The 25074-nt window shown below is 31.9% G+C and overlaps 1 protein-coding gene and 1 long non-coding RNA gene across 3 annotated transcripts in view; one reads left to right on the top strand and one right to left on the bottom strand.

Moving 5' to 3' along the window:
* LOC114262637 (cuscuta receptor 1) overlaps positions 1 to 25074 on the top strand; it is a 38978-nt gene that overhangs the window by 8711 nt on the left and 5193 nt on the right. Inside the window, exons 5-7 of one of the 2 annotated variants that reach the window (XM_082925149.1) lie at positions 9886 to 9951; positions 10680 to 10835; positions 24446 to 24514. In XM_082925149.1, the coding sequence (XP_082781275.1) occupies positions 9886 to 9951; positions 10680 to 10835; positions 24446 to 24514 (291 nt within the window). The remainder of the gene's footprint in view (positions 1 to 9885; positions 9952 to 10679; positions 10836 to 24445; positions 24515 to 25074) is intronic. The other variant, XM_028203014.2, reaches the window with a different exon arrangement.
* Positions 11110 to 14419, bottom strand: LOC145824708 (uncharacterized). Its single transcript, XR_014366677.1, has 2 exons — positions 14280 to 14419; positions 11110 to 11238 (listed from the first exon to the last, which is right to left on the bottom strand). It is a non-coding gene; the product is annotated as an uncharacterized LOC145824708 (long non-coding RNA).

The following is a 25074-nucleotide window of genomic DNA, read 5'->3' as shown; positions in this document are numbered from 1 at the left end:
AAATGGCTTCGATCTAGCCAAAACATTTTGTACGCCTCAGATCTGCGGCTGCACCGTAGCCGCGAAGCACTGGATCCCTACCTGCCTCAGGTTGACTGGTCAACATTACTGCTGACGTGGCAGACACGTGGCACAACCGTGCTGACGTGGCGATGACATGGCTGCTGACGTGGCACGCGCGTGCCTTGCACGCGCCTCCCCCCACTCGTCTTCTTCCTTCATCCGCGCGTGGGGCGCGTGCCTGCGACTGGGCCGACGCGCCGGCTGCCTACACGGCGCGTGGCGGCGCGTGCCGAGACTGTGCCTCACGCGCCTTCTTCAGACGGCGCGTGAGAGCGCGTGGCAGCTCCTCTGGGTGTCTGCTTTATATGGTTGGACTCCTCTTCTCGAGCCCTTACTCCTGGTATGCTCAAAATTGGATTTCGAGCAACTTGATTTCTGGGCAGTTTCAGACAACACGCTGTTTTTGTTCCGAAACGCCACCGACGAGGCTCTGATACCACTTGTTGGGATCTGGGATCCCGCCCAAGACCTTATAGAAATCATTGCAAGCAGAAAAACACACCCACACACAAGGAGACACAATATTTTACGTGGTTCGGCCCAATGCCTACGTCCACGGGAGAGTAACCGGTTATCACTATACCAATGAGGAGATTACAGAAAGATTACAATAGAGGAGGAGCTCACACTCTCCTCACTCAGCCACTCACCCGTCTCCCTCGCTCACACCGAGGGAGACGGTCTCTCCGCCTCACATCTCTCGCACTCTTTGGTTCACGGTTTTCTTCCTCACTCTTACACCACATTTTGCTCTCTCCTCTCAACCTCCATTTATAGGTGAGGGAGTAGGTGGGAGAGCCTTTGGGCAGCCTCCATCCTTGACTCTTCAAGATGGTTGGTGGCCGCCAAGGTGGACTTTGGTTGGTTGCCTTCCCATTGTTGCCAACCAAACTTGACTTGGATGATCACCCCTTTCACACATGGGTGAATTCAACATTCCGAACAATGCCTGTGAGTACATTTTGGGTTTGAGAGAAGGTGGGTTGGAGAATTGAGTGATTGTGGTGGCGGCGGCGGCGGCTGTGGCGGGGGCTGGGTTTTCCCGGCGGGGGGGGAGGGAATTTTACAGAGAGAAGAGAGTGAGTTTGGGTAAGAGGCGGTTTATATTTTTTTTTTTTTTTTGAAATTTAAGATTAAAATGTATTTATTTATTTATTTTTATTTTTATATTTCAAATGTGACCGTACGATTTCAAAATTTTGAAAGGTAAAATTGAGATTATTAAAAGTTTGAGATGTAATTAAAGATTGAGACAAACTATCGTGGTAAAAATAAAGGTAGAGTTTTGTTTGTGTTTAGAATTATGATTTTAGTGTATAGTTTTATTTTGAGTTTGTGAGTTTTAAAATTATAATTTAAAAAGAAAAAAAATTGTTTGGTTATAAGTTTTGAAAAGAATTTTGAATTATGATTTCAATTGAGTGTTGGAAGATGGGTCACTGTTGTGGTTAAAGCATAGTAGTAACTGTTGTGTCTCAATTTGAGGTGTATTACGAACAGATTTTTATGATTCGAACTGTTCATTTTGTAGGGTTGTTGAGTACTTTATGCCTACCAAAAATCATATTAATCGGATATCAATAACTATAAGATTGAATAGCATATTTTTTATGCAATTTTTTGAAAGAAAAACTTTTATTTATTTTTTTGGTTATCGATCATATAGTTATTAATATCCGATTAATATGATTTTGCTAGATATGAAGTACTCAATAAACCCTACAAAATCAACGATTCGGATCATTAAAATATATTCATCATACACCTCAAATTGAGGCACAACAGTCACTGCTGTGTTTTAACCACAGCAATGACGCCTCTTCCTTGAGTGTTGAAGTTTCAAAATGAGTATTGAGTTTGTGAAAAGTTATTTGATTATGAGTTTTGAGAAGAATTTTCAAAATTTAATTCAAAAATTTATAACTCATAGCCAAACACATAATTTAAAACTTTATGGAAAATTCTATTCGAAACTCATAACTAAACTCTTTTTAAAATTCAATTTAAATAAATAATTATTGACAAAAAATAATTTTTTATTTAAAAAATTTTAAAAATTCTAAAAATACTTTTTTTTAAAATATTAAAAGAAAATATTATTATTGTTTTATTTTTAAAAAATTACTGTGACAAATTAATTTTTATTTCAATTTTTTTTTTTGTTAATTTTAAATAAATGTCCAAATAATTTGTCATTTTTGTCTCAAAAAAATATTTTCTATATTTAAAAAATATCAAAACCAAATATAAACTTTTTTCCTAGATAACAAGTGACAATTGCTATAAAAAAAAATTAAAAAAAAAAACACTTTCCTCTTTTCTTTTTTTTTTTTTATCAGCAAAAAAATGAACTTTTATTGATGAAAAACCACTTTCCTCTTAATTGGCCGGACGATTAGCTGGACGTCTGGGGAGACGACCGAGTAAGCCCAAAAATTCAAAAACTATCTAGGCGGATGTCCGGATGGTCGACTAGATAGACTAAAAATTCAAAAAACTCTCTAATTTACCAGTCATATTTTCAAAATGTGATTTGAAATTATAATTTGAAAACTGTAAACAAATGAAGGGTTGATTATTAGTGTAGAATCATAATTTGAAACACAAACCAAACATAACAATTTTTACTTTTTGCCAGTTGAAAAAGATAACAAGCAAGATTGTACATTTACAATAATAATAATAATAATAATATGTTATTATTAACGTAATTTAAAGGGAAATGTAAACGGGATTACCCCAACGCCCTATATCGGAGTTAAAGAGCATATTATTGTGGCACAATATTATTTTTACGCAAGAAGTTTTTTTTGAGTAAGATCAGCTTTGGAGACTTGACTTTTTTTAGTGATTTTAATTTTTTAAGTTTTTTTTATGAGTTGAAAACGTTAATTGATTTGGAAATGTTTTTTAAGATAATTATGAAGAAAAAAATGATTGATTAATAATGTGCATGATGTGACATTTTACTAATTTATTAATTTTTTAATAACTTTTTTAACCTTTTTTTTTATGGCTTTTCAATTTTTTTTAACCAAAAAAATATTTTGCCAAATGGAACCTAAACAAATATATTATGTAAATTTTCATAAATATACGTAAGTTACATTATTAAATCGCATAAATTTTTACAAATATACGTAAGTTAATTTATAAAAATTTTAAAAATCACAACTTACGTATATTTGTGAGAATTTATAAAATTTTGTTAGATAATTTATGTATATTTGTCTGAACTTATACAAATGCATATGGTATGCACCTTACACACCTAAACACTTCCCATATTTAAAAGCTCCCATGAGGGGATGTAGTTGTATGAGAATTTTTTGGGATATTAATGTATAGGGGCTGGCTTTCCTTCAGACCGTACTGGAGGGTACTATTGAGCCTGTGGGGCTTACCACGAGTCCTTTTTTAATAATCTGAATCATTTAATGTGCAGAACTCATCGAATGTTATATGCCTGTAAAAAAACGCATTAATCGGATATCGATAGCTACGTGATCCATTCAGTTTTGTACAAATAAAAAAAAAAGGCAGTGGCTTTGGTCCAGTCCAAGATCGGACTGGACTGTGTTGTTGGGCCCCATAAGGGCCCACCACGGGTCCCGTTTTGATAATCCAAACTGTTCAATGTGTAGAACTCGTCGAGTACTATATGCCTGTAAAAAATCACGTTAATCGGATATCGATAGCTATGTGAACTAAACAGTTTTTTATCAACCGTTAATTTTTTTACCGTCCATTTTTTTTTATACAAAATTGATTTGATCACATAGCTATTGATATCCGATCAACGTGATTTTTTACAGGCATATAGTACTCGACGAGTTCTACACATTGAACGGTGCAGATTATCAAAACAGACCTAAAAAATGGGCCCCATGGGCTGGACTGGACGGGGTCCAGTCTTGATCTCAACTTGAGACAAGCTGGACCCAAAAAAAAATGGATGGTGAAAAATAAACAGTTGACTGAAATTTGATCCGATGAGATAGTTATCGATATCCGATCAAAGTAATTTTTCACAGAGATATAATATTCGACGAGTTCTACACATTAAACGGTTCAGATTATCGAAACGGAACCCGTGGTGAGCCGCCACGGGCCCAACAGTATCCTCGAGGACTGGAGGGTAGCCTAGCCCTAATGTATACTATATATTAAGGAAAATGAGATTTTTAATTATAAGAGCCTTGTAAAGTTGAAAACTCTTATACTATTTTTTCAGAATTCTTATTTTTTAAATAATTAAAAAATCCTCTATGGACTAACTTTTATTGAAAAAAAAAAAAAATCTTATTATGCTTTTGTTTACACATTTTAAAAGGAAAATTAATTAATCCATTATAAATTTTAAATTTATAAATTTAAAAAGGAAAGTTAACTAATCAGTATTAAAATTTTAATTTTTGTATCACTTAAATATAGGAATTAATTCACATCTTTCATAATTTTTTCTCTTGCTGTTTAATTTTTTAAATAATTAAAAAATCTTTTATTGGTTAACTTTTATTGAATCATTTAAAAAATCTTATTATACCTTGATTTACATATTTTAAAAAGAAAGTTAATTAATCCATTTAAAATTTAAAATTTAAATTTTTGAAAAGGATCTATTTTAATATTTAAATTTTTGTACCACTAAAATATAAGAATTAGTTCACATCTTCCATAGAATTTTTCTCTTGATTTTAATTTTTTAAATAATTAAAAAATCTTTTGTTGGCTAACTTTTATTCCCTTATAATGTGATTAACGATCCATTTTAAGAACTTGCTTCTCTCACTAAATATCATATTGGTTCTTTTTTAATAGCGTATTGTGTATATCAATACAACAAAGTATACAAAACTCCTTTCAAACATTGATGATGTGTTTAGTTCATGGTTTTGGGTAGAAATTTTGAAAGAAAAAATGAAAGTGTGTGAAATAAAGTAAAATGAAGTTATTTTGTATTCATATTTTACCTATCTTTTTTTCCTTTCTCTTTTCAAATTCCAACCCAAATCCATAAATCAAAATAATATAAAGTTGGTTACATATTTTTCATACAAAAAATTTTGAATTAATATTACTTTTTAAAATTGCGTACTATAAACTCGTATCACATGTCTCTCTATATAATAATGATTAAAATTTGTTTTAGTTGGCATATCAAAGTTTAGTGACATAGTCAAAGAAAATGTGTACGTCTTAAAGTTTTAAAATAAAAATTTTATGTTAGAATTTGTTTAAATGCAATTTTCCTAATATTTATAAATTTTTTATTTATTGATAAAAAGCACAGCAAATATTAAGATTTTTTTTTTAATGATATTAAGTTATTAAATATGATGTATTATTATAGGCTTAAACTAGGAATTGTTGAAAAAAAAATAGACTCGAATTAGATTTTCTTGCCTCATTTTTAATATTTAATCAAATATTGAAACCCCAAATTAGCTCACACCGGTCACAAACAGATAAAGACAATTTTTAGTGATTAGGTGAAGGTCACATAAACATAAATATTGGGATAAATTATACTTTGTACCCCCTGCACTTTACATCAAATCCCACTTTGGCCCTACACATCAAATTGTGACACTTAACCTCCTGCACTTTTGGTCAAGTGTTACTTTGACCCTTCTGTTAGCCTCATTGTTAACAGAGGTTAGTCACATGAAAAATATGTGAGGATAAATTATATTTTGCACCCTTGTACTTTACACAAAATCTCACTTTAGTTTCTACCCATCAAAATTGTGACACTTAGCTCCCTAAAGGATAACTTATGTTAGCCTCACTATTAACAAAAGGGTCAATGTGATACTTGACCAAAAGTGCAAGGAGTTAAGTGTCACAATTTGATGTATAGGGACTAAAGTGAGATTTTGTGTAAAGTGCAAGGGTGCAAAGTGTAATTTACCCTAAATATTGAGTCGAGTAGGTTCTAGGTCACTTTTAATGTTTAGTCGAACACCACAAGTTAATCCTAATCTATTTTCACGTAAGAGTTATGATATAAGACAATTTTCAATTGTGAATAGACAAATTTTTAGACTTTACAATTTGCAATTCTGAATAGACAAATTTTTAGACTTTACAAAATAAGAAAAAGAAAAGTATATTAACAAATATAATTTTACTACTATTATATGATAACTTAAAATTATGAAACTTGTAAAATGAAGTATATTTATATTTTATCGTAAATATAATTTTTGTAATTTATTCTTTAATTTTTACCAATTAAATTATGACATGCAGTTTTTTATTAAGAACTTAGAGCACATAATTAATGATATCAGAATAAAATTTATATCTTATGTGTAACTATAATAAAAATGAATAAAATTTAATTGATTATAAATTATTTTTAATACATATTTTAAATAAATTTTATATTATTATTTTAACGTAAAAACTAATTTTTAATTATTTATTTAAACTTGTGCATAATACAGGTAATATCCTAATACATTATGAAAAATCTAGAAATCTCCTACATATCGATTTGTGATTATGTATCAATTTTAGCCAGTAAATAGCAATCCTAATCAAACAATCAAAGACAAATCAATACAACGATTTTATGTGAAAAAATCACAATTGCAACGCCTCTAATTGTGATAAAAAAAACCATGGACAAAAGTCACAAAATAATCTACTAAGAAAACATAAAGAAATTACACAAGTGCATTCTCAATTACCTAGCGAATCTACGCCCGAATCGAATCGACCCCTGTGTGCCTCTTCCAGCCCCGTCTTCACCTCGGAATTGTCTTGTCCAACGTTGAATCCACAACGTTGATGTCGCATCACGATGATGAGCTACTCCGAAATCCACCAAAGCTTCAAGCCTGAATTTCCCAAAATCCACCGAAAAACAACTCTCTCTTTTTTTGAATAAAACAAGCTAAACAAACCCTTTGATATAATCCACTCAATTCATGATTAATCTCTCATAGATATCAAATTAAACAAGTAAAGAAACTCCAGATGAAAACCTTAATACATAAGAACAATATCTGGAAGCCGTATCCTAAATTCGGACTAAAACACTTATTTATAGAAAACAGATCCGTGATCTACGCTTGAGCGCAATAATGGCCGCTTGAGCGAATCTACGCTCGAGTGCAGGAATGGTCGCTTGAGCGGAAAAAAACAACTTCCAGTACTTTAGCAAGCGAGTGAAACTTCTGAAAGATTACAATCTCCGCTTGAGGGCAGGAATGCCCACTTGAGCGAACTAAACAACTTCCCTGACATAGTCAGTAAAGTAGCAAACATGAAAGAATTAACTTTTGAAACATCTCTGCAAGGCATAATTCGGGTTGGATTCGTATCTAAAAACTCATAGCCTACTAAAATAAAAGAACGAATGCAATTACAACTGAAAGGAGTTTTGTCAAATAAGATTATCAAGAATAAAAATCTAACACACTGGAACGCCAAAATGGCTTTTGGTGAGCAACATTCAATAACATGAAATTTATTTGCCATTACATTGATATGTTAGGGGCTGTTTGGCAATGTTTACATTTCTAGTTTTTGTTTATATTTTCAGAATTTTTCAAAACTATCCCATAAACATGTTTTGTAAAAATTTGTATTTATAAATTATTGTAATCAGTTTGTAAAACAAAGACAACTTGTTTCGATTGAGTAATTTGGAGAGAAGAGAAAAAAGAAAAGAAAAGAAAAGAAATATCTCTTGATCCTAATCACTTGTTTGAATTATTAAACAAGAGAGAAATGAGAAGAAATTAATGGAGAGAAATATTTCTCTCATAACTCAATTTTTGAGTCTCCAAAATTGATGAGATTGAAAGAGAAAAGAAATGAGAAGATTACTAATTTCGTCTATTACCAAAATTATCCATCTACGTGCAAAAGAAATAAAAACATTAATGGTTATTTTAGTAAAATAACTTATAAAAATTTCTTTCGTTTTATGTAATTTATCCAAATAAAATTGGAGAGACTATATTTTCTTTTCTTTTCAATTTAACCAAACAAAGAGAATCAAAATCATTTCCTTTCTTCGTTTTCTTTTCTCTGCCAATTACCATTCCTAAATATTAAACATAGTGATAAGATCCAATTTACACTCCATTCTTCTCTCTCTACTACTACAGAAATAGTTAAATATCACACTTAGATAAAAAAAAATATCTCACTTTTATTGAAAGTGTGATAAAAAAAATGAGATTGATATTCTAGTCACACTTAATTTGATTGAGTGTGATAATATTCATTTTTTATGTCACTTTTCAATTTATATATATATTTTTTTAATCACACATTCTAATTAAAGTGTGATTATATATACACTATTACTTTTTAATCACACTTTTTAAATAAGTGTGATTATATATATATTTTTTAATCACACATTCTAATTAAAGTGTGATTATTTATATATTTTTTAATCACACCTTCTAATTAAAGTGTGATTATATATACACTACTACTTTTTAATCACACTTTTTAAATAAGTGTGATTATATATATATTTTTTAATCACACATTCTAATTAAAGTGTGATTATTTATATATATTTTTAATCACACCTTCTAATTAAAGTGTGATTATATATACATTACTACTTTTTAATCACACTTTTCAAATAAGTGTTATTATATATATATATATATATATAATATCACACTCCACTACAAGAAAAAGCATCTTTGGTGACTAAAAAAGCACATTTGGTCGCTGAAAGTATAGGTTTTGGCGATTAAAAAAGTATTAGTAGCCAAAAGTAAAGATTTTTGGCCACTAAAAAAATTTAGTAGCCAAAAGTATAGGTTTTGGAGACTAAAAATCTGTTTGGTTGCCCATATATGGCTTTTACCGACTAAAAAAATTTTAGTAGCCAAAAGTAAGGTTTTTTGGCAACTAAAAAAAATTTAGTAGCCAAAAGTGAGACACTGGACGACTAAAAAGGTGTTTGGTCGCCAAAAGTAAGGTTTTTATCGACTAAAAAAATTTTAGTAGCCAAAAGTGAGGCTTTTTGGTGACAAAAAATAATTTAGTAGCCAAAACTGAGGCATTGGACGACTAAAAAGATATTTAGTAGCCAAAAGTGAGACTTTTTGGCGACCAAAAAGAAGTTTAGTCACAAAAAGTGATAATTTTAGCCCGAGAATTAAATTTTTTAACGACAAAAAAATAATTAGTAGCGAAAAGTATAGAATTAGCGACTAAAATTATGTTTAGTCGCCAAAAGTGGTCTCTTTTTTCTAGTAAATAATTAATTTTTACATAAATTATGTTCAATAAAAAATAATTATCTTTATATATATACTTTTATATTAATACGGGTCTATGTACTATATAAATAATATATGTTGCATGTATAATCATATGGTATTATAGAGGCGTAGTGGAACGAGTATGTTGTATAAGGATTATGATGTGAGAGGGGTTGATGGTTCGAATTTCTATGAGAGCAAATGAGAAATTAGTGAGTGTAATTTTTTTCTTTTTTTTTTCACGAATGAGCTTTTGGCAACTAAAAGGTTTGATCTAAATGTTATTAATCACACTTAAAATGTGTGATCTAAATATTTTTAATCACATTTAAAAAGTGTGATCTAAATATTTTTAATTACACTTAAAATGTGTGATCTAAATATTATTAATCACACTTAAAATGTGTGATTAAAATGGCCAATTTTAATCACACTCTCAAATATCACACTTTAATAAAAACTTAAAAGGTGTGATTAAATAATATATATCACACAAAAAAATATAATTTTTATCTATTTTTGTAGTAATGCTCTCTCTCTCTTCTATTTATTTATTTACTTTTTTTGTGTGTAGAATTTCGCAATATGAGCAACTTAGAGGAGCTGGATTTGGGAAGCACTTCGTTAGACGATATAAAAGGTAACAAGGTGCATAGGTCTTTGTGGAATGAGATGCTCTCCATTATATGATTGTAATGGAAGATGTTCATTATATCATCTAGCTGGGTGCTCAGGATATATTAAAATAATGTTATTTTAGCATATTATTTTATTTGGGTTATAATTTTTTTTTTAGGTTACATCATTTCTTTATCACATCATTTCAAATTCAATTCATATTTCACATTTTTTTCGTAAAAAAAAATTAAAAAGTATACTTATTTAGATCATCACAAACACCCTCTAAATGTTGTCAAATAATTATAAGAATTTATTATAATTTCAAATTTAAAAAGAATAATTACAAACCCTTAGATAATATAATGGAAATCTTCCATTATAATTTTAGAATGAAGAGGATCATAATCCAATTTTTTAGAGTTTGTAATCTCATTTTGCTAGTTTGTTCATTTACAATATTGTTTCAGACAACAAATTTGTACAAAAATAATGTTTGTATATCATTATTCTGAAGGCCTCTAAATTTCTTAGTAAACAAACTAACTTTTTTTCTTTATAATAATATTGATTTCATGTCAATTTTACTGTTTTTTTTTTATATTGTGTTTGATTTATGGATTTGTTGAGATGTTTGAAAAAGGAAAGGATTTGCCTACATTTTCTTTCTAAATTTCTTACCAAATTCATAAACCAAACACAACTTTATTTGTGATGATAGTTTCCTAAAATGGAAATTGATTTTTGCAGGTTTGGAAAGATTATCTTTGTTAAGCAATCTGAAGGTACTTAAATTGGACAATAATATTTTAAGTAATAGCATCCTATCATCTCTTAGTGCGCTCTCATCACTCAAGACTTTACACCTATCGAACAGCAATTTGCGTGGATCAATTGATATAGGAGGTAAGTCATTAAATATAAATTGCTTCGCATATTCATAACATAGTAAAATATATGGTATATCGTTCATATTATTGTACGTCTTATCATACAAGAGTTTAATTTAAAATCATATTATGTTTCTTAGATTTTTTTTTGACCTAGTATTACTCTTCAGAACAAGACAATCTTTCCAGCGTCAATATGAGTTGATAACCACATGTTATTCACAGCTCCGGGTGTAGTAGTTCATACCATTATTTATGTAAAATAAATTGATGTATATTATTGATTGATATTTGTTGTATACAATGACTCTCCTATATATAGAAGAGAAAAACATATTCACCTACCACACTCAACTCTCACCTAACACACTTACATCTACCTACCACACTCAACTCTCACCTAACACACTCAACTCTACCTACCACACTTACAGCCCCCCTCAAACTCAAGGAGGATAGATACTAACCAACTTGAGTTTGGAGAGAGTAACAAAACAGGAAAGTAAACTGATAAATAAAATAAAACAGGATAGGAGACACGGTATGGTCGTGTCAGACCGTTGTAGGAGACACTTATGGTCGTGTCACACCGTTGGAGAAGATAATGTCTGGACAGTTTACGAGGTCACACCGGACCGATGTAGCAGACATTGTGTGGTCGTGTCAGATTGTTGTTGAAGACACGGTATGGTTATGGCAGACCGATGTAGAAGCTGACTGGAATCAATGTCGGGACAGTTTATGGGGTCATGTCGGACTGATGTAGAAGACAGTTTATGGGGTCATGTCGGACCGGTGTAGAAGACAGTTTACGGGGTCATGTCGGACCGCTATAGAAGACAGTTTACGGGATCATGTCGGACCGATGTAGAAGACACTGTATGAGTGTGTATATAGGCTGCCCAAAAGATATACATGTAGATATATATATATCGAGCCCTCAAAAGTCGCGCCCTCAAAAGGCGCGCCCATTTCATCAAAAGTCGTGCCCGACAGAAAGCGTCGAGCCATCAAAAGTTGTGCCGGACATGCGGCGAGGCACGTGACTACCGTGGCTTGCGCGCCCGTTTTGTCGTCTGGCGTCAAGTGGCGCGCGATGCACGTGTCTGCCTTGGCTATTTAACCAAGACGGGGGCTGAGGCTGAGGCAGAAACTTGCGAAAAACCTCTGAAAAACACTTCGTTTTGCTGAGAGAGATAGTCTGTAACACTCTGGTGCCCAGAAAATGGCCTCGTCTTCCCGTGGTCTGCTCACTCTCTTCCCCGACCTCAACGAGTCAACAAGAGAGATAACTGGTGCGGTGGCCAGTGAACCTCAACCAAACACCTCCGGTTTTGCTCCGTTGAACTTTCCGATGCGGTCTGTGGAGCAAAAAATGGCGGTGCAAACTGATATTGAGGTCAATCAGTATACATTGAAGTCATGTGTGGAGATGATGACGGCAGTCACAAACTTGTTGCACCGGCTGCAGAGTAGGACAAATGAGGTGCAGCAGTTAAACGCCCAACTGGCTCTGCTCCAACGCATGTATAAGGATGCGCGAGCAGAGATAAGTGTGCTAAAGGCGGAAAATAAGGAGCTGAAGCGGAAGACCACCGTTATGTTCCGATTTGGAGGTCCGCCATATGCTGTAGTGGAGGAGCAGGGTGGAGTGATCGTGCCCAGTGGAGTGGGAAACACGGAGGCAACACCGTCAAGGGCCGCCCAGGACGGAGGCAAGAAGAAAAGACCGGCGGAATAGGCGAAGAAGTGAGGTCGGTTGGTGGCCGGCTGCAGAAAAGAAAACAAAGCTTTTGGTGTTGTGTGGTGGTTTGTTGTTTTTTTTTTTTGTTTTGTTTTTTTTTTTTTTGTTTTGTTTTTTTTTGTTTTGTGTAAAATTGTGATCGGGGTGGATCCCTGAGATGAATAAAATATGGTTTGGTGTGCAAAGCTATATGGTATGAATGGAATTGGAAAAAGATTAAAAATAATGCGAAAGAAAAATAAAGAAAGAAATAATAAAAATATATTTGAAATCAAAAATGAAAGATGGGGGAAATAAGGAAAGTGGTTTGGAGAAAATAAATAAAAATAATGGAGTTTGAAATCAAACGGAGGAGAGATGATGATGTTTTTTTTTAATATAATATAATAAAAAGATATATATATATATATATATATATAAAATAAAGAAAGTAGGGAACAAGAGTGTAATGAAAAGAAAAAGTATAGGTTGGAGAATCTGAGCATCGTGGGTCACATGGGTGAGTGGTGGTAAAGGAAGTAAAAGAAAAAAAAATAAAGAAATGAGTGGGTGACCCGGTGGATGTCCTTGAGTAGAGAGAGAGAGATTTACACATTCATAAATTTTGCTTCCAGCAGAGTGTGTATAGTGAGCAAGCCTTCAAAACCTGAAATACCTAACACCAATTTATCTCACCTTCCTAGACAGCAGAGACATCAATCTTGGATGATTTTAGTTTTTATGAGGAAAGAGAAAAAAGCTTGCAGGAAAGGAAGGCTAGACAGCAGCAAAATGCCTCAGTTGTTGCTGATGCATCCTCGATTATTCAACTTTCTGATAACTTCGGTGAAGCCCTACAGTTGAAGTTGGAAGATGGTAAACAAGTGCCGCCAAGAACTGAATAGAGAGAGAGAGTAGATCTGACTTAGATGAAGAGAGAGCACTACCGAAGCACAACCCAACACCAGCACAACCCTCGCTTCGGTAACAACGATGTCGGAGCAGCTAAACCCATCACCGACGGCAACATAACCACTGTTGGTGATTCAACTCTGAGTCAATATCAGTGCGAACCACCCTTGCAATCACTCGATCGAACAGTGAGAGGAGGGGCAGTGGTGGTGGCTCGGTGCAAAGGTGATTTTTGCGACAACCGATCGGAGCTGACGGAGTGACTGGACCGGCGAGGTTTCGCCGTCGTGTGAGTCGCCGGAGATTTGTCTTCTTCGTTCTCAGATCTGTGAAAGTCTCTCTCTGGAAGGTACAGTGTTGGTGGCTTTTGTAGTTTGGAGGTGTAGGGAAACTGTACAGATTACAGAAATTGTATGATACCCAGATGAGCAAAACTGATGTTATTGGCAGTGGAAGGAGGAGGGTTTTGTTCTCTTCTTCAGCTTCTGGCTATAGCAAGGGTCTGACCCTTCTTCTCTTGGGTCAGAGGAACGAAGAAAAACCCATGAGAGTTTCTCGGTGACTGAACAGTAGTGCACTCAGCAGGGTGAAGAAAGGAAATTTCAAGGTATGTGTAGAAAATTCGAGCGGACTAGGTTGAGGTCCGGCGGACGGCAAAGGTGAGGTTGCCGCCCGCCGGTGAAGCGAAAAATACTAGGTTCTAAACCCGCTCTGATACCATGTAAAATAAATTGATGTATATTATTGATTGATATTTGTTGTATACAATGACTCTCCTATATATAGAAGAGAAAAACATATTCACCTACCACACTCAACTCTCACCTAACACACTTACAATTTATATATATATATATATATATATATCTATATTAAGATATGAATAAGTTATTATAAAAAGTCAAAAGATAAAATAACATATTACTGCTTCATTATATAATAAAATCCCATTTATAATAAGAAAAAATTTCCAAACAGAACCTATAACTATAATACTAAAAAAATAATTGAATCATTTGCAACAAAGCATCATTAAACATTACTACAAAATTACGAAAGGAAAAGCTTCTTCTTTTTTTTTCCCTTAAGAGTGTCATCGAGTTCTATCAATTTTTAATGTATACAACTAAATCTTAATTTGGTAGCTTGTTTTAAAAAAAATCATATCTCCATAATGTTATGTTTTATTTCAAATTGAATTATTCTCATTAAAATATCAATTACATCTTTATATTTTTATGACCGATCATTTTTTTTTTTTTTTAATGAGAAGAGGTAAAAGTGGAATAAAACATTATTTCATTTTGAAAAACTATTTTTAGACGAATTTTTTTTAAGGATAAATTACAATTATAGTCCCTAAAGTTTAACACTTTTTTCATTTAAGTCCCTAAATTTTCAATTTTGTCAATTAAGTCCTTAAAGTATTAAATTCGAATCAATTTAATCTTGATGACAATATAAAAATAAAACAGAAACCCAAAGGTTATATAAAATTCTATAAAGTCCGAATTTTAATTTATTATTAACATAATTATCCTCTGCGCTTGTGTTTTAGAATTGATATTAGAATTTGATTTCTTAGTTTAGCCAATATTAATATATAAGCATTAAATACATTGAAGAAGTCGACCAAGACAATCTAAATAATAGTATTGCACTACAAATAATTATTGAACAAAATAATACTATAATCAGGTTATGAAAAGAACCTAATCAAAATGTTAAGGAAAATCAAATAGAAATTATACATAAAGTTCAACATTTACTATTGGATAAAAGGTCACCAGTTAGCTCCTGTAGAAAATAATATAGATAATTATTCTTATTTTTATAGTATAACTCTCCAAGTGAATCTTTTCAATAATACCACCAAAAAAACAATGGATCTAAGTAATTATAGTCTAGCAGAATTAATGGCGGAACAAGAAAAAGATAATGAAATGAAATATAAAACAATAGCTAAAATAGTTAAAAAAATCAGATAAAATAGATAATTGTGTGTTAAAAGAAATAAATAATAGTAGAATAGAAATAGGAAAAGACCTATATAAGCAATTAGAATTAATTAGTCTGAGAGAAATATACCAATTATAAAAACACACGTATAGAGGATAATTAAGTTAACGATAAATTAAAATCTAGGCCTAATCTAATCACAAATTTATATAACTTTTAGACTTATGTTCTATTTTTATATTGTCCTCAGAACTAAATTAATTCGAATTTAATACTTTAGGGACTTATGGTGTGTTTGTTTGGACGAACTGAATAATGAGGGATTGGAATCCACCGAACTGTTAATCATGGGATACCTTGTCCCTGGACTATTTGGTTGGACTGGATTTATATCCATGTTTGTTTAGTCATGTGATTAGATGTTAGGAAATGACTATTTGGTTGAATAGGATATGAATCCTATGTTTAGTTGGGATATTATGGAGAATGATAAATGTTCAAATGATTATTTTATCTTTTTCAATTATTTACTAACTAATAGCAATATTAAACATATCTTTAATATTTTAATTATTTTTAACTAGATTAAATAAAATTTTATTTTATTTTATTTTTTACACAATTAAACAAATTTATTTTTTAAAAATTAAATTAATTAAATAAATAAAATATCAATAAAAATATATGTTATTTTTTAATTAAAACTTTAAATAAATTTATTTTAAAAAATAATAATAATTAATAATAAAATTAAATAAAAACATCTATTAAAATTTAAATAATGAAATTAAATAAAATATAAACAAAATTTTAAAATAAAACATCAATAAAATATCTATAAAAAATTACATAAATAAAACATCAATAAAAATTAAATAAAATTATTTTATTTTTAAATTGAGACAATTAAATTTTATTGAATTTTACTAAATATAATACATAATTAAATAATAGAGGGTCAAAATGGTCATTTCACAACCTAATCTCATATCCCCCCTTATCCCTCTATTTGTGTCCCACATGGGACACAATAGTCTAATAGATTTGGGACTAATAGTCCGGTATCAAAATTTTGAGCCAAACAACGGACTATTAGTCCGGATAGACTAATAGTCACATTCCACCCCTCAATTCCTCAAAACAAGCACCACCTTAATTGACAAAATTAAAACTTTAGGGACTTAAACAAAAAAAAGTGTTAAACTTTAGGAACTATAATTGTAACTTATCCTCTTTTAAACTATGAAGTTTCCTAAAAACGAAAGAAAAATCCGAACAAAAGGTTTTGTATATTTTTAAACGGATTTTCTTTCATCTTTAGTGAACTTTTTTCATATATAAGTCAATTTTATACTTTTTAGAGTTATCTAGGTTAGATACATCTAAAAAGAAAAAAAAAATTACTAAAATATGAAAAAAGTTTACTAAGGCAAAAGAAAACCTATTTAAAAATAGTTTTTGAAAAATCAAACTAAATTTAAAACTAAGATTTTGTCTACATTGAGATTTGACAGGGCAAAACGGTAATCTTAGATATAAAAAAAAAAATAAATAAATAAATAAAGGTTTTTTTTGTTTTTTGTTTTTTTTTTGTTTTAAGAGTTGAAAAAAAAATAGCACTTATTGATAAGGGAAATGCATTTAATCACCACATCAACTTGACTCTTTTCTTCACTCTCTATATGTATTTATGCAATAAATAATGTGTATATGTGAGAACCATCATATTTAAAAATTTGTAACCCCATCATACCACATAAAGTGAAAAAAAATTGAAAAAATATTTATTTGATATATTACAGTTCCTATTAATAATTTTTTGAGTTGTAATGCTCCAGACTTTTATTACTCACCAATTCATATAGAAACATGCGGAAGCTAGAATCATTAGTATCAATAACTAATAGAAATTCCCTCTTGTTCATACAATCGAATGCAAAATGAGTTACAATTAAATAAAATACCCCCAGGCTTACATTGAAAACAAAACGAAGGGGTTGGCCCTTTACAATTGTAGTGGCATGTTGCCAACAAATAAGGTGGCCCCGAAGCTGAAGAACAAAGTGAGCTTCTCAACTTCAGGGAATTCTTTATCTTTGTACTTGAAAAGTTTTCAACAGCATGGGATGAAGATAAAGGTTCTGTAGGAATCCCAAATGATTCTAAACAATAGCAATATACAGATAACTATGATCATGAATGCTTCACACCATATTATATAAATAATATGACATTTCTATATCCAAAATTTACATGCTTATGTACTTTTTCCCAAAAGATCCTCTTTGACCACAATGCAAAACATAACCCGTCTTACCTTTATACCGTCCCATTTTAATTGAAAAGAATCTCACAACACTTCTTTTTGAAACACAAGCTCACACATTCCAATCTCACTCTAGTCTTGCATCCCAACTCACCATGTACATACCAAGACAACTACCATGTTTTATGGCCTCAAGTATAAGGGTGAATGGAGAACCCACCAGGATGTATATAAATAAATTCAAAAGTTAATAACGAAAAACAACACATATTCCTATCACTACTAAAAAGCAGGGCTTTTGAGTCGGCAGCTTGCCGTCGCAAATAGCGGATTTGCCGACGCAAAAACTTTTTGCGACGGCATTTCGACGGCAACTCAAGGGACGAAAATGGTGGGGTCGCAAAAAGTTTTTGAGTCGGCAATCTGCCGACGCAAAAAGTTTTAATTTTTTGAGACGGTAGATTGCCGACTCAAAAAGTGGTTAAATGTTTTAAAAAATTTAACTCATAATTTTCTCACTGAGGCTCCCAAGGTTCGAACACACACCATTTGGACAAGTTGACCCAAGGTCAACGCACTACACCCACTTCACCAGCACACCTCTTTCAGATATTAAACGAGATATATATTATTTATAGTATATACACTCAATATTAATATAAAAGTATATGTATAAATAAATATATTTATTAAATATAATCAAGTAAATAAATATATATCTTGGTTATAAATTTTTTTTTTTGCTACGGCATCAGTTGCCGACACAAAAAGGTCTAATTTTTTGCGTCGGCACAAATTTGCCGACGCAAAAGGTCTATGCCGACTCAAAAGGTCTAATTTTTTGCGTCGGCACAAATTTACCGACGCAAAAGGTCTATGCCGACTCAAAAGGTCTATCTTTTGCGTCGGTAAATTCAACCGACTCAAATAATACTATCAAATATTAATTTTTTGTGTCGGCCAACGGTGCCGACACTAAAGGTTTGGTATTTGAGTCGGTAACTCTGTGCCGTCTCAAAAAGGCTACCTTTTGCGACGGTAAAATTTGCCGACTCAAAAAACCGACTCAAAAGACCCTTTCTTTAGTAGTGTATGTTTTATCGACCAAGGACAGAAGACAAATGACGCACCCTTCATAACATAACCCACTTTACTGCGAGCGAGGTAAAAGGGAGGGGAACCTGTCTCAACGCATGCACTGCACTTTACCGTATCAAAATCGGAAGGGAGAGGGACCTACCACACTTTACCGGGCACAAATCAGAAGGGAAAGGGATCACTGTCCAGGCGCACACTTTACCGGGTGCTAACTTGAAGGTAGAGAAACCTATATATAGCACTCCTTTAACCAACTCATCACAATTCCACATAAAATCCAAATTACACAAGTATTCTATATGACATAACATGTGTGTTCTATTCAACAACAATTAATACAATCATCTATCAATGCCCAAGGACAAAACCTCTAAGGCATAATAAAATAATATAATCCTCATAAGGCGTCAAGCTCAGCAACAACAATAACTCTTACAACAACATTTTACCCAAGGTATAACCTATTTTCTTTCTCAATTTACAAAAGAGTTTGCAAAACATCCTTTTATATCAAAACAAAAACCCATTGTCTCAATTCTTCAACATCCATAACCATTTGCCAAAAGCCTCATTTAACTTATAAAAACTCCAGTTTTGTTGGTATACAATCATAACCCAACCCATACACAACACCAATTAAATCCCATAACTCAAAACAAATAATATAATCTAGGGCTTTCAAGGCAACCCTCAAACATAAGCTCAACTAACCCATAACTTCCCTAAAACAACAATAACATAAGGTTTAAACTCTCAAAACCTCAAAACCCTAACCCACAAGTCATGCTTTTGAAAATCTCATGGCAAAACATGCTTTTAATGCGAGAAAATCTACTACATGTCTATCTATAACGAGGCATTAAAAATGAGTAAATAAATCCCTACCTCTTGAAGAGAAAATGAGAAGGAGAGAAGAAAACCTCAAAACTCAATGACGACAAAAACTAGATCTGCTCAAATTAAAACGAAACCCTTGATGCACTCAACAATCTTTCTCAAAGGAGCAACGTGAGAGGATAACTTGAAATGAGTAGATCTGAAGAAACTTGAACTTGGAGAGAGAAGAAATGGTGGTCACGACATAAAGGAGAAGAGAGAGAGAGAGAGAGAGAGGAAATAGGGTGTCTTGAGGGTCTATTTACAGTGCTAGGACAAAATAGAATATTAGCCCCAAAGTCAACAAAAAGAATAAGTAAAAAATCTCAAAAAGTAGGGCCCAAAACGCAAAACAAATTCTGAAATCTGCTATCAAGTGTCAACACCAAGAGGAGGGATGTCTCTACCAAGAACCAGTGTTGCTTCTTTCAGCTTTGCACCAGACAGGGTGTCGACACCATCAAGCCTAGGTGTCGACACCAGAAACCAATGTTTCATGCAGCATCCAGCACACGCAGTGTCGACACCAGGAAGTAGTGGTGTCGACACCCAAAAATTATAACAAAAGGAAAAAAAGAAGATAGGAGCAAGTGTTGATCTCATAAAGCCTAGGGTCGACCCCCAAAACAGAATTTCAAAGTCAACACTCCTATTTTGACAAGATTAATCGCTAAAGAACAATGCAATCAAGTTTAGATCGGATTTTAACAAACCAAAACTATGATACACCAATACCAAACAAAGTTAACTTAGACTTCAGTCAACCAACATCCAAATATACCTCCCATAGGATCTAAATGACATGACGGAATGAAATTAAATCCGTCACAAGGACTAAAGAAGCGCAAGTTTTACATGAGCAAATTACGATGGTAGTCCCTGTACTTTGATCATTGTGTCATTTTAGTCATTCTAATTTCAATTGGCCTGATTTTGACCTTAAATTTATGATTTTGTCTCAATTTAGTCCAATTGATTACAACTCTTAACATTTCCTTATGAAAAATATGCACATAAGTGTCATGTGTCATATTTTTAAAGGCAAAATTATAAATTTACTCAATTAAGTGAGTTAACCTCAATTAATTTAATGATAATTTTCTTTAAAAAATATGAACAATATTATCAATTTAACCAAATTAACACAAAATCTAAAATTAAGAGTCAAAATTGAACCAATTGAAAGTGTAGGAACCAAAATGACACATGAGGTAAAATATAAGGACCACCAATGTAATTTGCCCTATTTTTTTTTTAATTATTAATTAAGCTTGCATGATTAAGCTTATTTAGACTTCATTCAATCATTTTAATTTACTAAAAGTAAATGAAAGGGTGTTTATATTTTGGACTGAATTTTTGTTTTTTTTGTTTTTGTTTTTGGTTTTTTTTTTTTAACTTAATAAGATTTGAGGCTTGAATTGGGGCCATTTTTTGGATTTGGATAAGTGCCCCTTCATTTTATTGAAACTCAATAAGAGTAAATTGTGTTTGAACTTGATACAAGGATTGAACTGAAATGAGGGTTCTATATTTTTAGACAAAATTGGGTGCCCAAAGTGGCGACTTTGCGGCTATGCTTGGGGCAGGCCTGAACATATGTGTTCCACTTGCTGGGTGGCTGTGAGACGGATGACCCGCCTAACTTGTCTAACTTAGCTTGATATTTTTAAGATTTGAAAAAATATTTTGCCTATAGAATTAGGCTGGACTAAAATTTGAGCACATTTAATTACTAAAGCAAGGCTTAGGATATAAAATTTTAAATTTTTAGACAAAATTGGGTGCCCAAAGTGGCGACTTTGCGGCTATGCTCGGGGTAGGCCCTGAATTTATGTGCTCCACTTACTGGGTGGCTGTGAGATGGATGACCAGCCCAACCCGCCTAACTTACCTCGATATTTTTAAGATTTAAAAAAAATATCTTACCTATAGAATTAGGCTAGACTAAAATTTGGGCACATTTAATTTTTAAGTAAGGCTTAGGATAAAAAATTTTAACCTAGTCCAGCCTAGCTCAGTCCATCCCACCCATTTATAAATTACTAATTTTAATTTTTGTATTATTTAATTATACAATAATATAAAAATACATATGTAATTATTTCTTAAAAGAGTTTAAATTAAAAACTTCTTAAAAGATTATATTTATTTTATAATTAAATTGTTAATATTTCAAATTCAAATAATTATTAAAACAGTCTAAATAATTCAATAGCCCCTTAAGATGAGGGAAAAAAAAATATTAATAGCCCATTTGTTGTATTAAGTGGACAAGTCTAAAACATAAATATTTTTTTAAGGTCGAACTTAGAATGATTAGATGTAACCTGCCTAGCCAGGCCTGGTATAACACATATGGGATGTGTTGGGTACATTGTGGAAAGTTAATTTTTTTGATTTTTTTATGTTAAAAAAATTAAAAAATTACAAAAAAGAATAAAAAATAAAAAATAAAAAATTAACCTTTTCTTAACTTTTTAAAACACCACATAATCTTTATAAACACCATATAATATCCCAACCCAAATTCAACCCGATGTTTGTCTACTCCTGGCTGGGAGTAACGGACAATTTCCTTGGAAGACTCCATAGGCTCTCTCTCTCTCTCTCTCCCTCTCTCTCTCTCTCTCTCTATATATATATATATATATATACATATACACGCTGTTTGGTAAGACCAATCTTAGACCAATTCCATTGCATCACGTAACAACTTGTGGTGTCATACAAGGTGTCTGTACAATTCAAATAAAATAAATAAATAATAATAATAAAATTAGGGTCCAGCTTGTCTCAAGTTGAGATCAAGACTAGATCTGTCCAGTTCGGCTCATGGGGTCTATTTTTTGGACCCGTTTTGATAATCCGAACCGTTCAATGTGTAGAACTCGTCGAGTACTACATGCTGGTAAAAAATCACGTTGATTGGATATCAATACCTATGTGATCAAATCACTTTTGTATAAAAAAAGTGGACGGTGAAAAAATTAACGGTTGATAAAAAACTGTTTTGTTCACATAGCTATCGATATCCGATCAACGTGATTTTTTATAGGCATATAGTACTCGATGATTTCTACACATTGAACGGTTCGAATTATCAAAACGGGACCCGTGATGAACCCCTATGGGCCCAACAGACGGTCCAATCCGATCTTGAACTGGACCAAAGCCACTGCCTAAAATTAATATTATTATGTGTACTTATAATTTAAGTGATATAAGTCCTTCTACCTTAAATTTATAGACACGGATTTCAAACCTTACCTCCCTTTTTGTATATCTTTTTTATTAAAAAAAAAAAAAATACTATCACATGGTATAAGGAGAATAAAGATTTCATTACACCAAACTGAGATCCTCACTCAATAGAAGAAGATCAATAGATGGATTAATAGAACAGAATAGATATAAACAGAAGCTTTACCGGGTAATTCTTTTTTATTTTTATTTTTATCAATAAAGTAAAATTTTTATTAAAAATATAAAATTAATGGTACAAAAAGATACAATGTATCAAGAGAGATTCAGACAATACAAAGGGGGTGTTTGTTTGTGGTTTTTTGAGCTAACTTATAACTTTTAACTTTGGAAAAGTTATTTTGGATAGTTTGATTAAACTTATTTCAAACAGTTTCTGATTCTAACAATTTATTTTAACTCAAAAAGTTGATTATGAGAAACTGCTCAGCCTTTGATTCTGATTATCAACTTATGCGGTGAACATGTTAATTTATAGTTATATTCTTAGATTTTTTTTTTATAATTTTCTTTTTTAAAATAGAAAAAGGCCCAAATAGATTATAGATCATTATCATTATTTTTTATAAAAAATATATGTAAGTAATGAATAATAAAAAATAAAAATTAATTAAAAAAAATTATTTCATAATATATTTAATAAATACTACTCATAATGTATAATTTATTAAGTTATAACTTATAATTTATTTTAATAATTACACCAAACGAAATTACTCACGCTCAAATAACCAACCTGTCGACGTCATGAATTTTTTTAATAAAAAGTAACCCCAAAACAGGACCAGACAAAAAAATTTACAGTTAAAAAAAAAAAAGAAAAAAGAAAAAGCATGAAGGCCAAAGTCAAACACCACAGCAGACATGCACAGCCACACCACACTACTCCCAAAGCAGATGAAGCCAACCTTGATTATTTAATCTTTTTCAGAGCTTTTTCACACATTGATCCATAGCATCAAAAAAACGAGACGCGTGCGTGAAGAAAACGAGCGAGGATCCCTCCTTGCCAATTTTACTTGATCCCCTCCTAGCAATATTTAAGATTTACTCTAAAAAAATTTAACAGTCCAAATCACTTTATTAAAAAAAATTAAAAATAAAAAGATAATATTTTTAAGATGATCTGGCCATTAGATTTTTTTAGAATGAATCTTGACCATTAAAAAAAAGAGCCAAGTAAGAAAGAAAAGGAAAGGAGAGAATCCTTCCTCCTCGAAGAAAACCTTCATCGCTGTTCTGCTGCTCCGACGCTTGACCTTTCCGCCAGCCCTCACCCACCCCTGAAACCTCCGCCGGGCTTTACCTGGATAATCCATATTCCTCAGAATTGAATAATTACCCAATTTCACGATAGTTAGAGTCGACAAAATTCATAATACGACCAAAAGAGTCATTCCTCCTGATTGAAATGCAATTCATTGCATAAGGTATATAGCCTGCCAAATTTGTAAACAACGCTTCAGATTTACTCTCGTTCCTATTTTTATTAATATAAATAATTAATATATATTTATATTTTTTTTAGAACTTCATAATATGAGCAACTTAGAGGAGCTGGACTTGAGTGACAATCAATCCATGGACGACATAAAAGGTAATGGACAAGATTTCAGAGGTTGTACTCTCATTTCCCAGTTGAAAAAGATTTGTTACCAAAATTGTGGTATGTATGGTAATGCTTATATTTATGGGGATAAAAGACAATTTTAGTTCTTAACTATACTTTTTTCATCATTTTAGTTTTATCATTTTAATTCTTAAAGTTGTTAATTTGATAATTTGATCCTATCTCTAAATGTCCGTCTACATTGGTAAATTACACTAACACCCCTCTAATTTTTTTTCTTCAAATATCACTGGCAGCACCTTTAATACTTAAAATTACACTGACAGCCCTTGTTGGCTAACTCTGTTAAATGTAATGGTTAGAGCATCTCCAACGATAGTAGACATTTTACCTATCTAAATATTACTATAAAGTATATATTTTATTTTGCCTATCAACTGTTTTATATTTTTACTCCAACCATACTCTTTATTTTAGCTATTTATCCAAATACTATTAATTTTATAGAATGCCATGTCAACAACAAAGATGGAGGGAAATGATCCTAATGATTGAATACATTTTGCCTAGCGTTGAAGGCTAGCTAC

The sequence above is a fragment of the Camellia sinensis genome, chromosome 4 (assembly GCF_055761805.1).
Source record: "Camellia sinensis isolate YWXY chromosome 4, ASM5576180v1, whole genome shotgun sequence".
In the NCBI taxonomy this organism is placed as follows: domain Eukaryota; kingdom Viridiplantae; phylum Streptophyta; class Magnoliopsida; order Ericales; family Theaceae; genus Camellia; species Camellia sinensis.
Note: the sequence above shows the minus strand (reverse complement) of the source record. Positions and strands in the feature narration are given on the sequence as shown.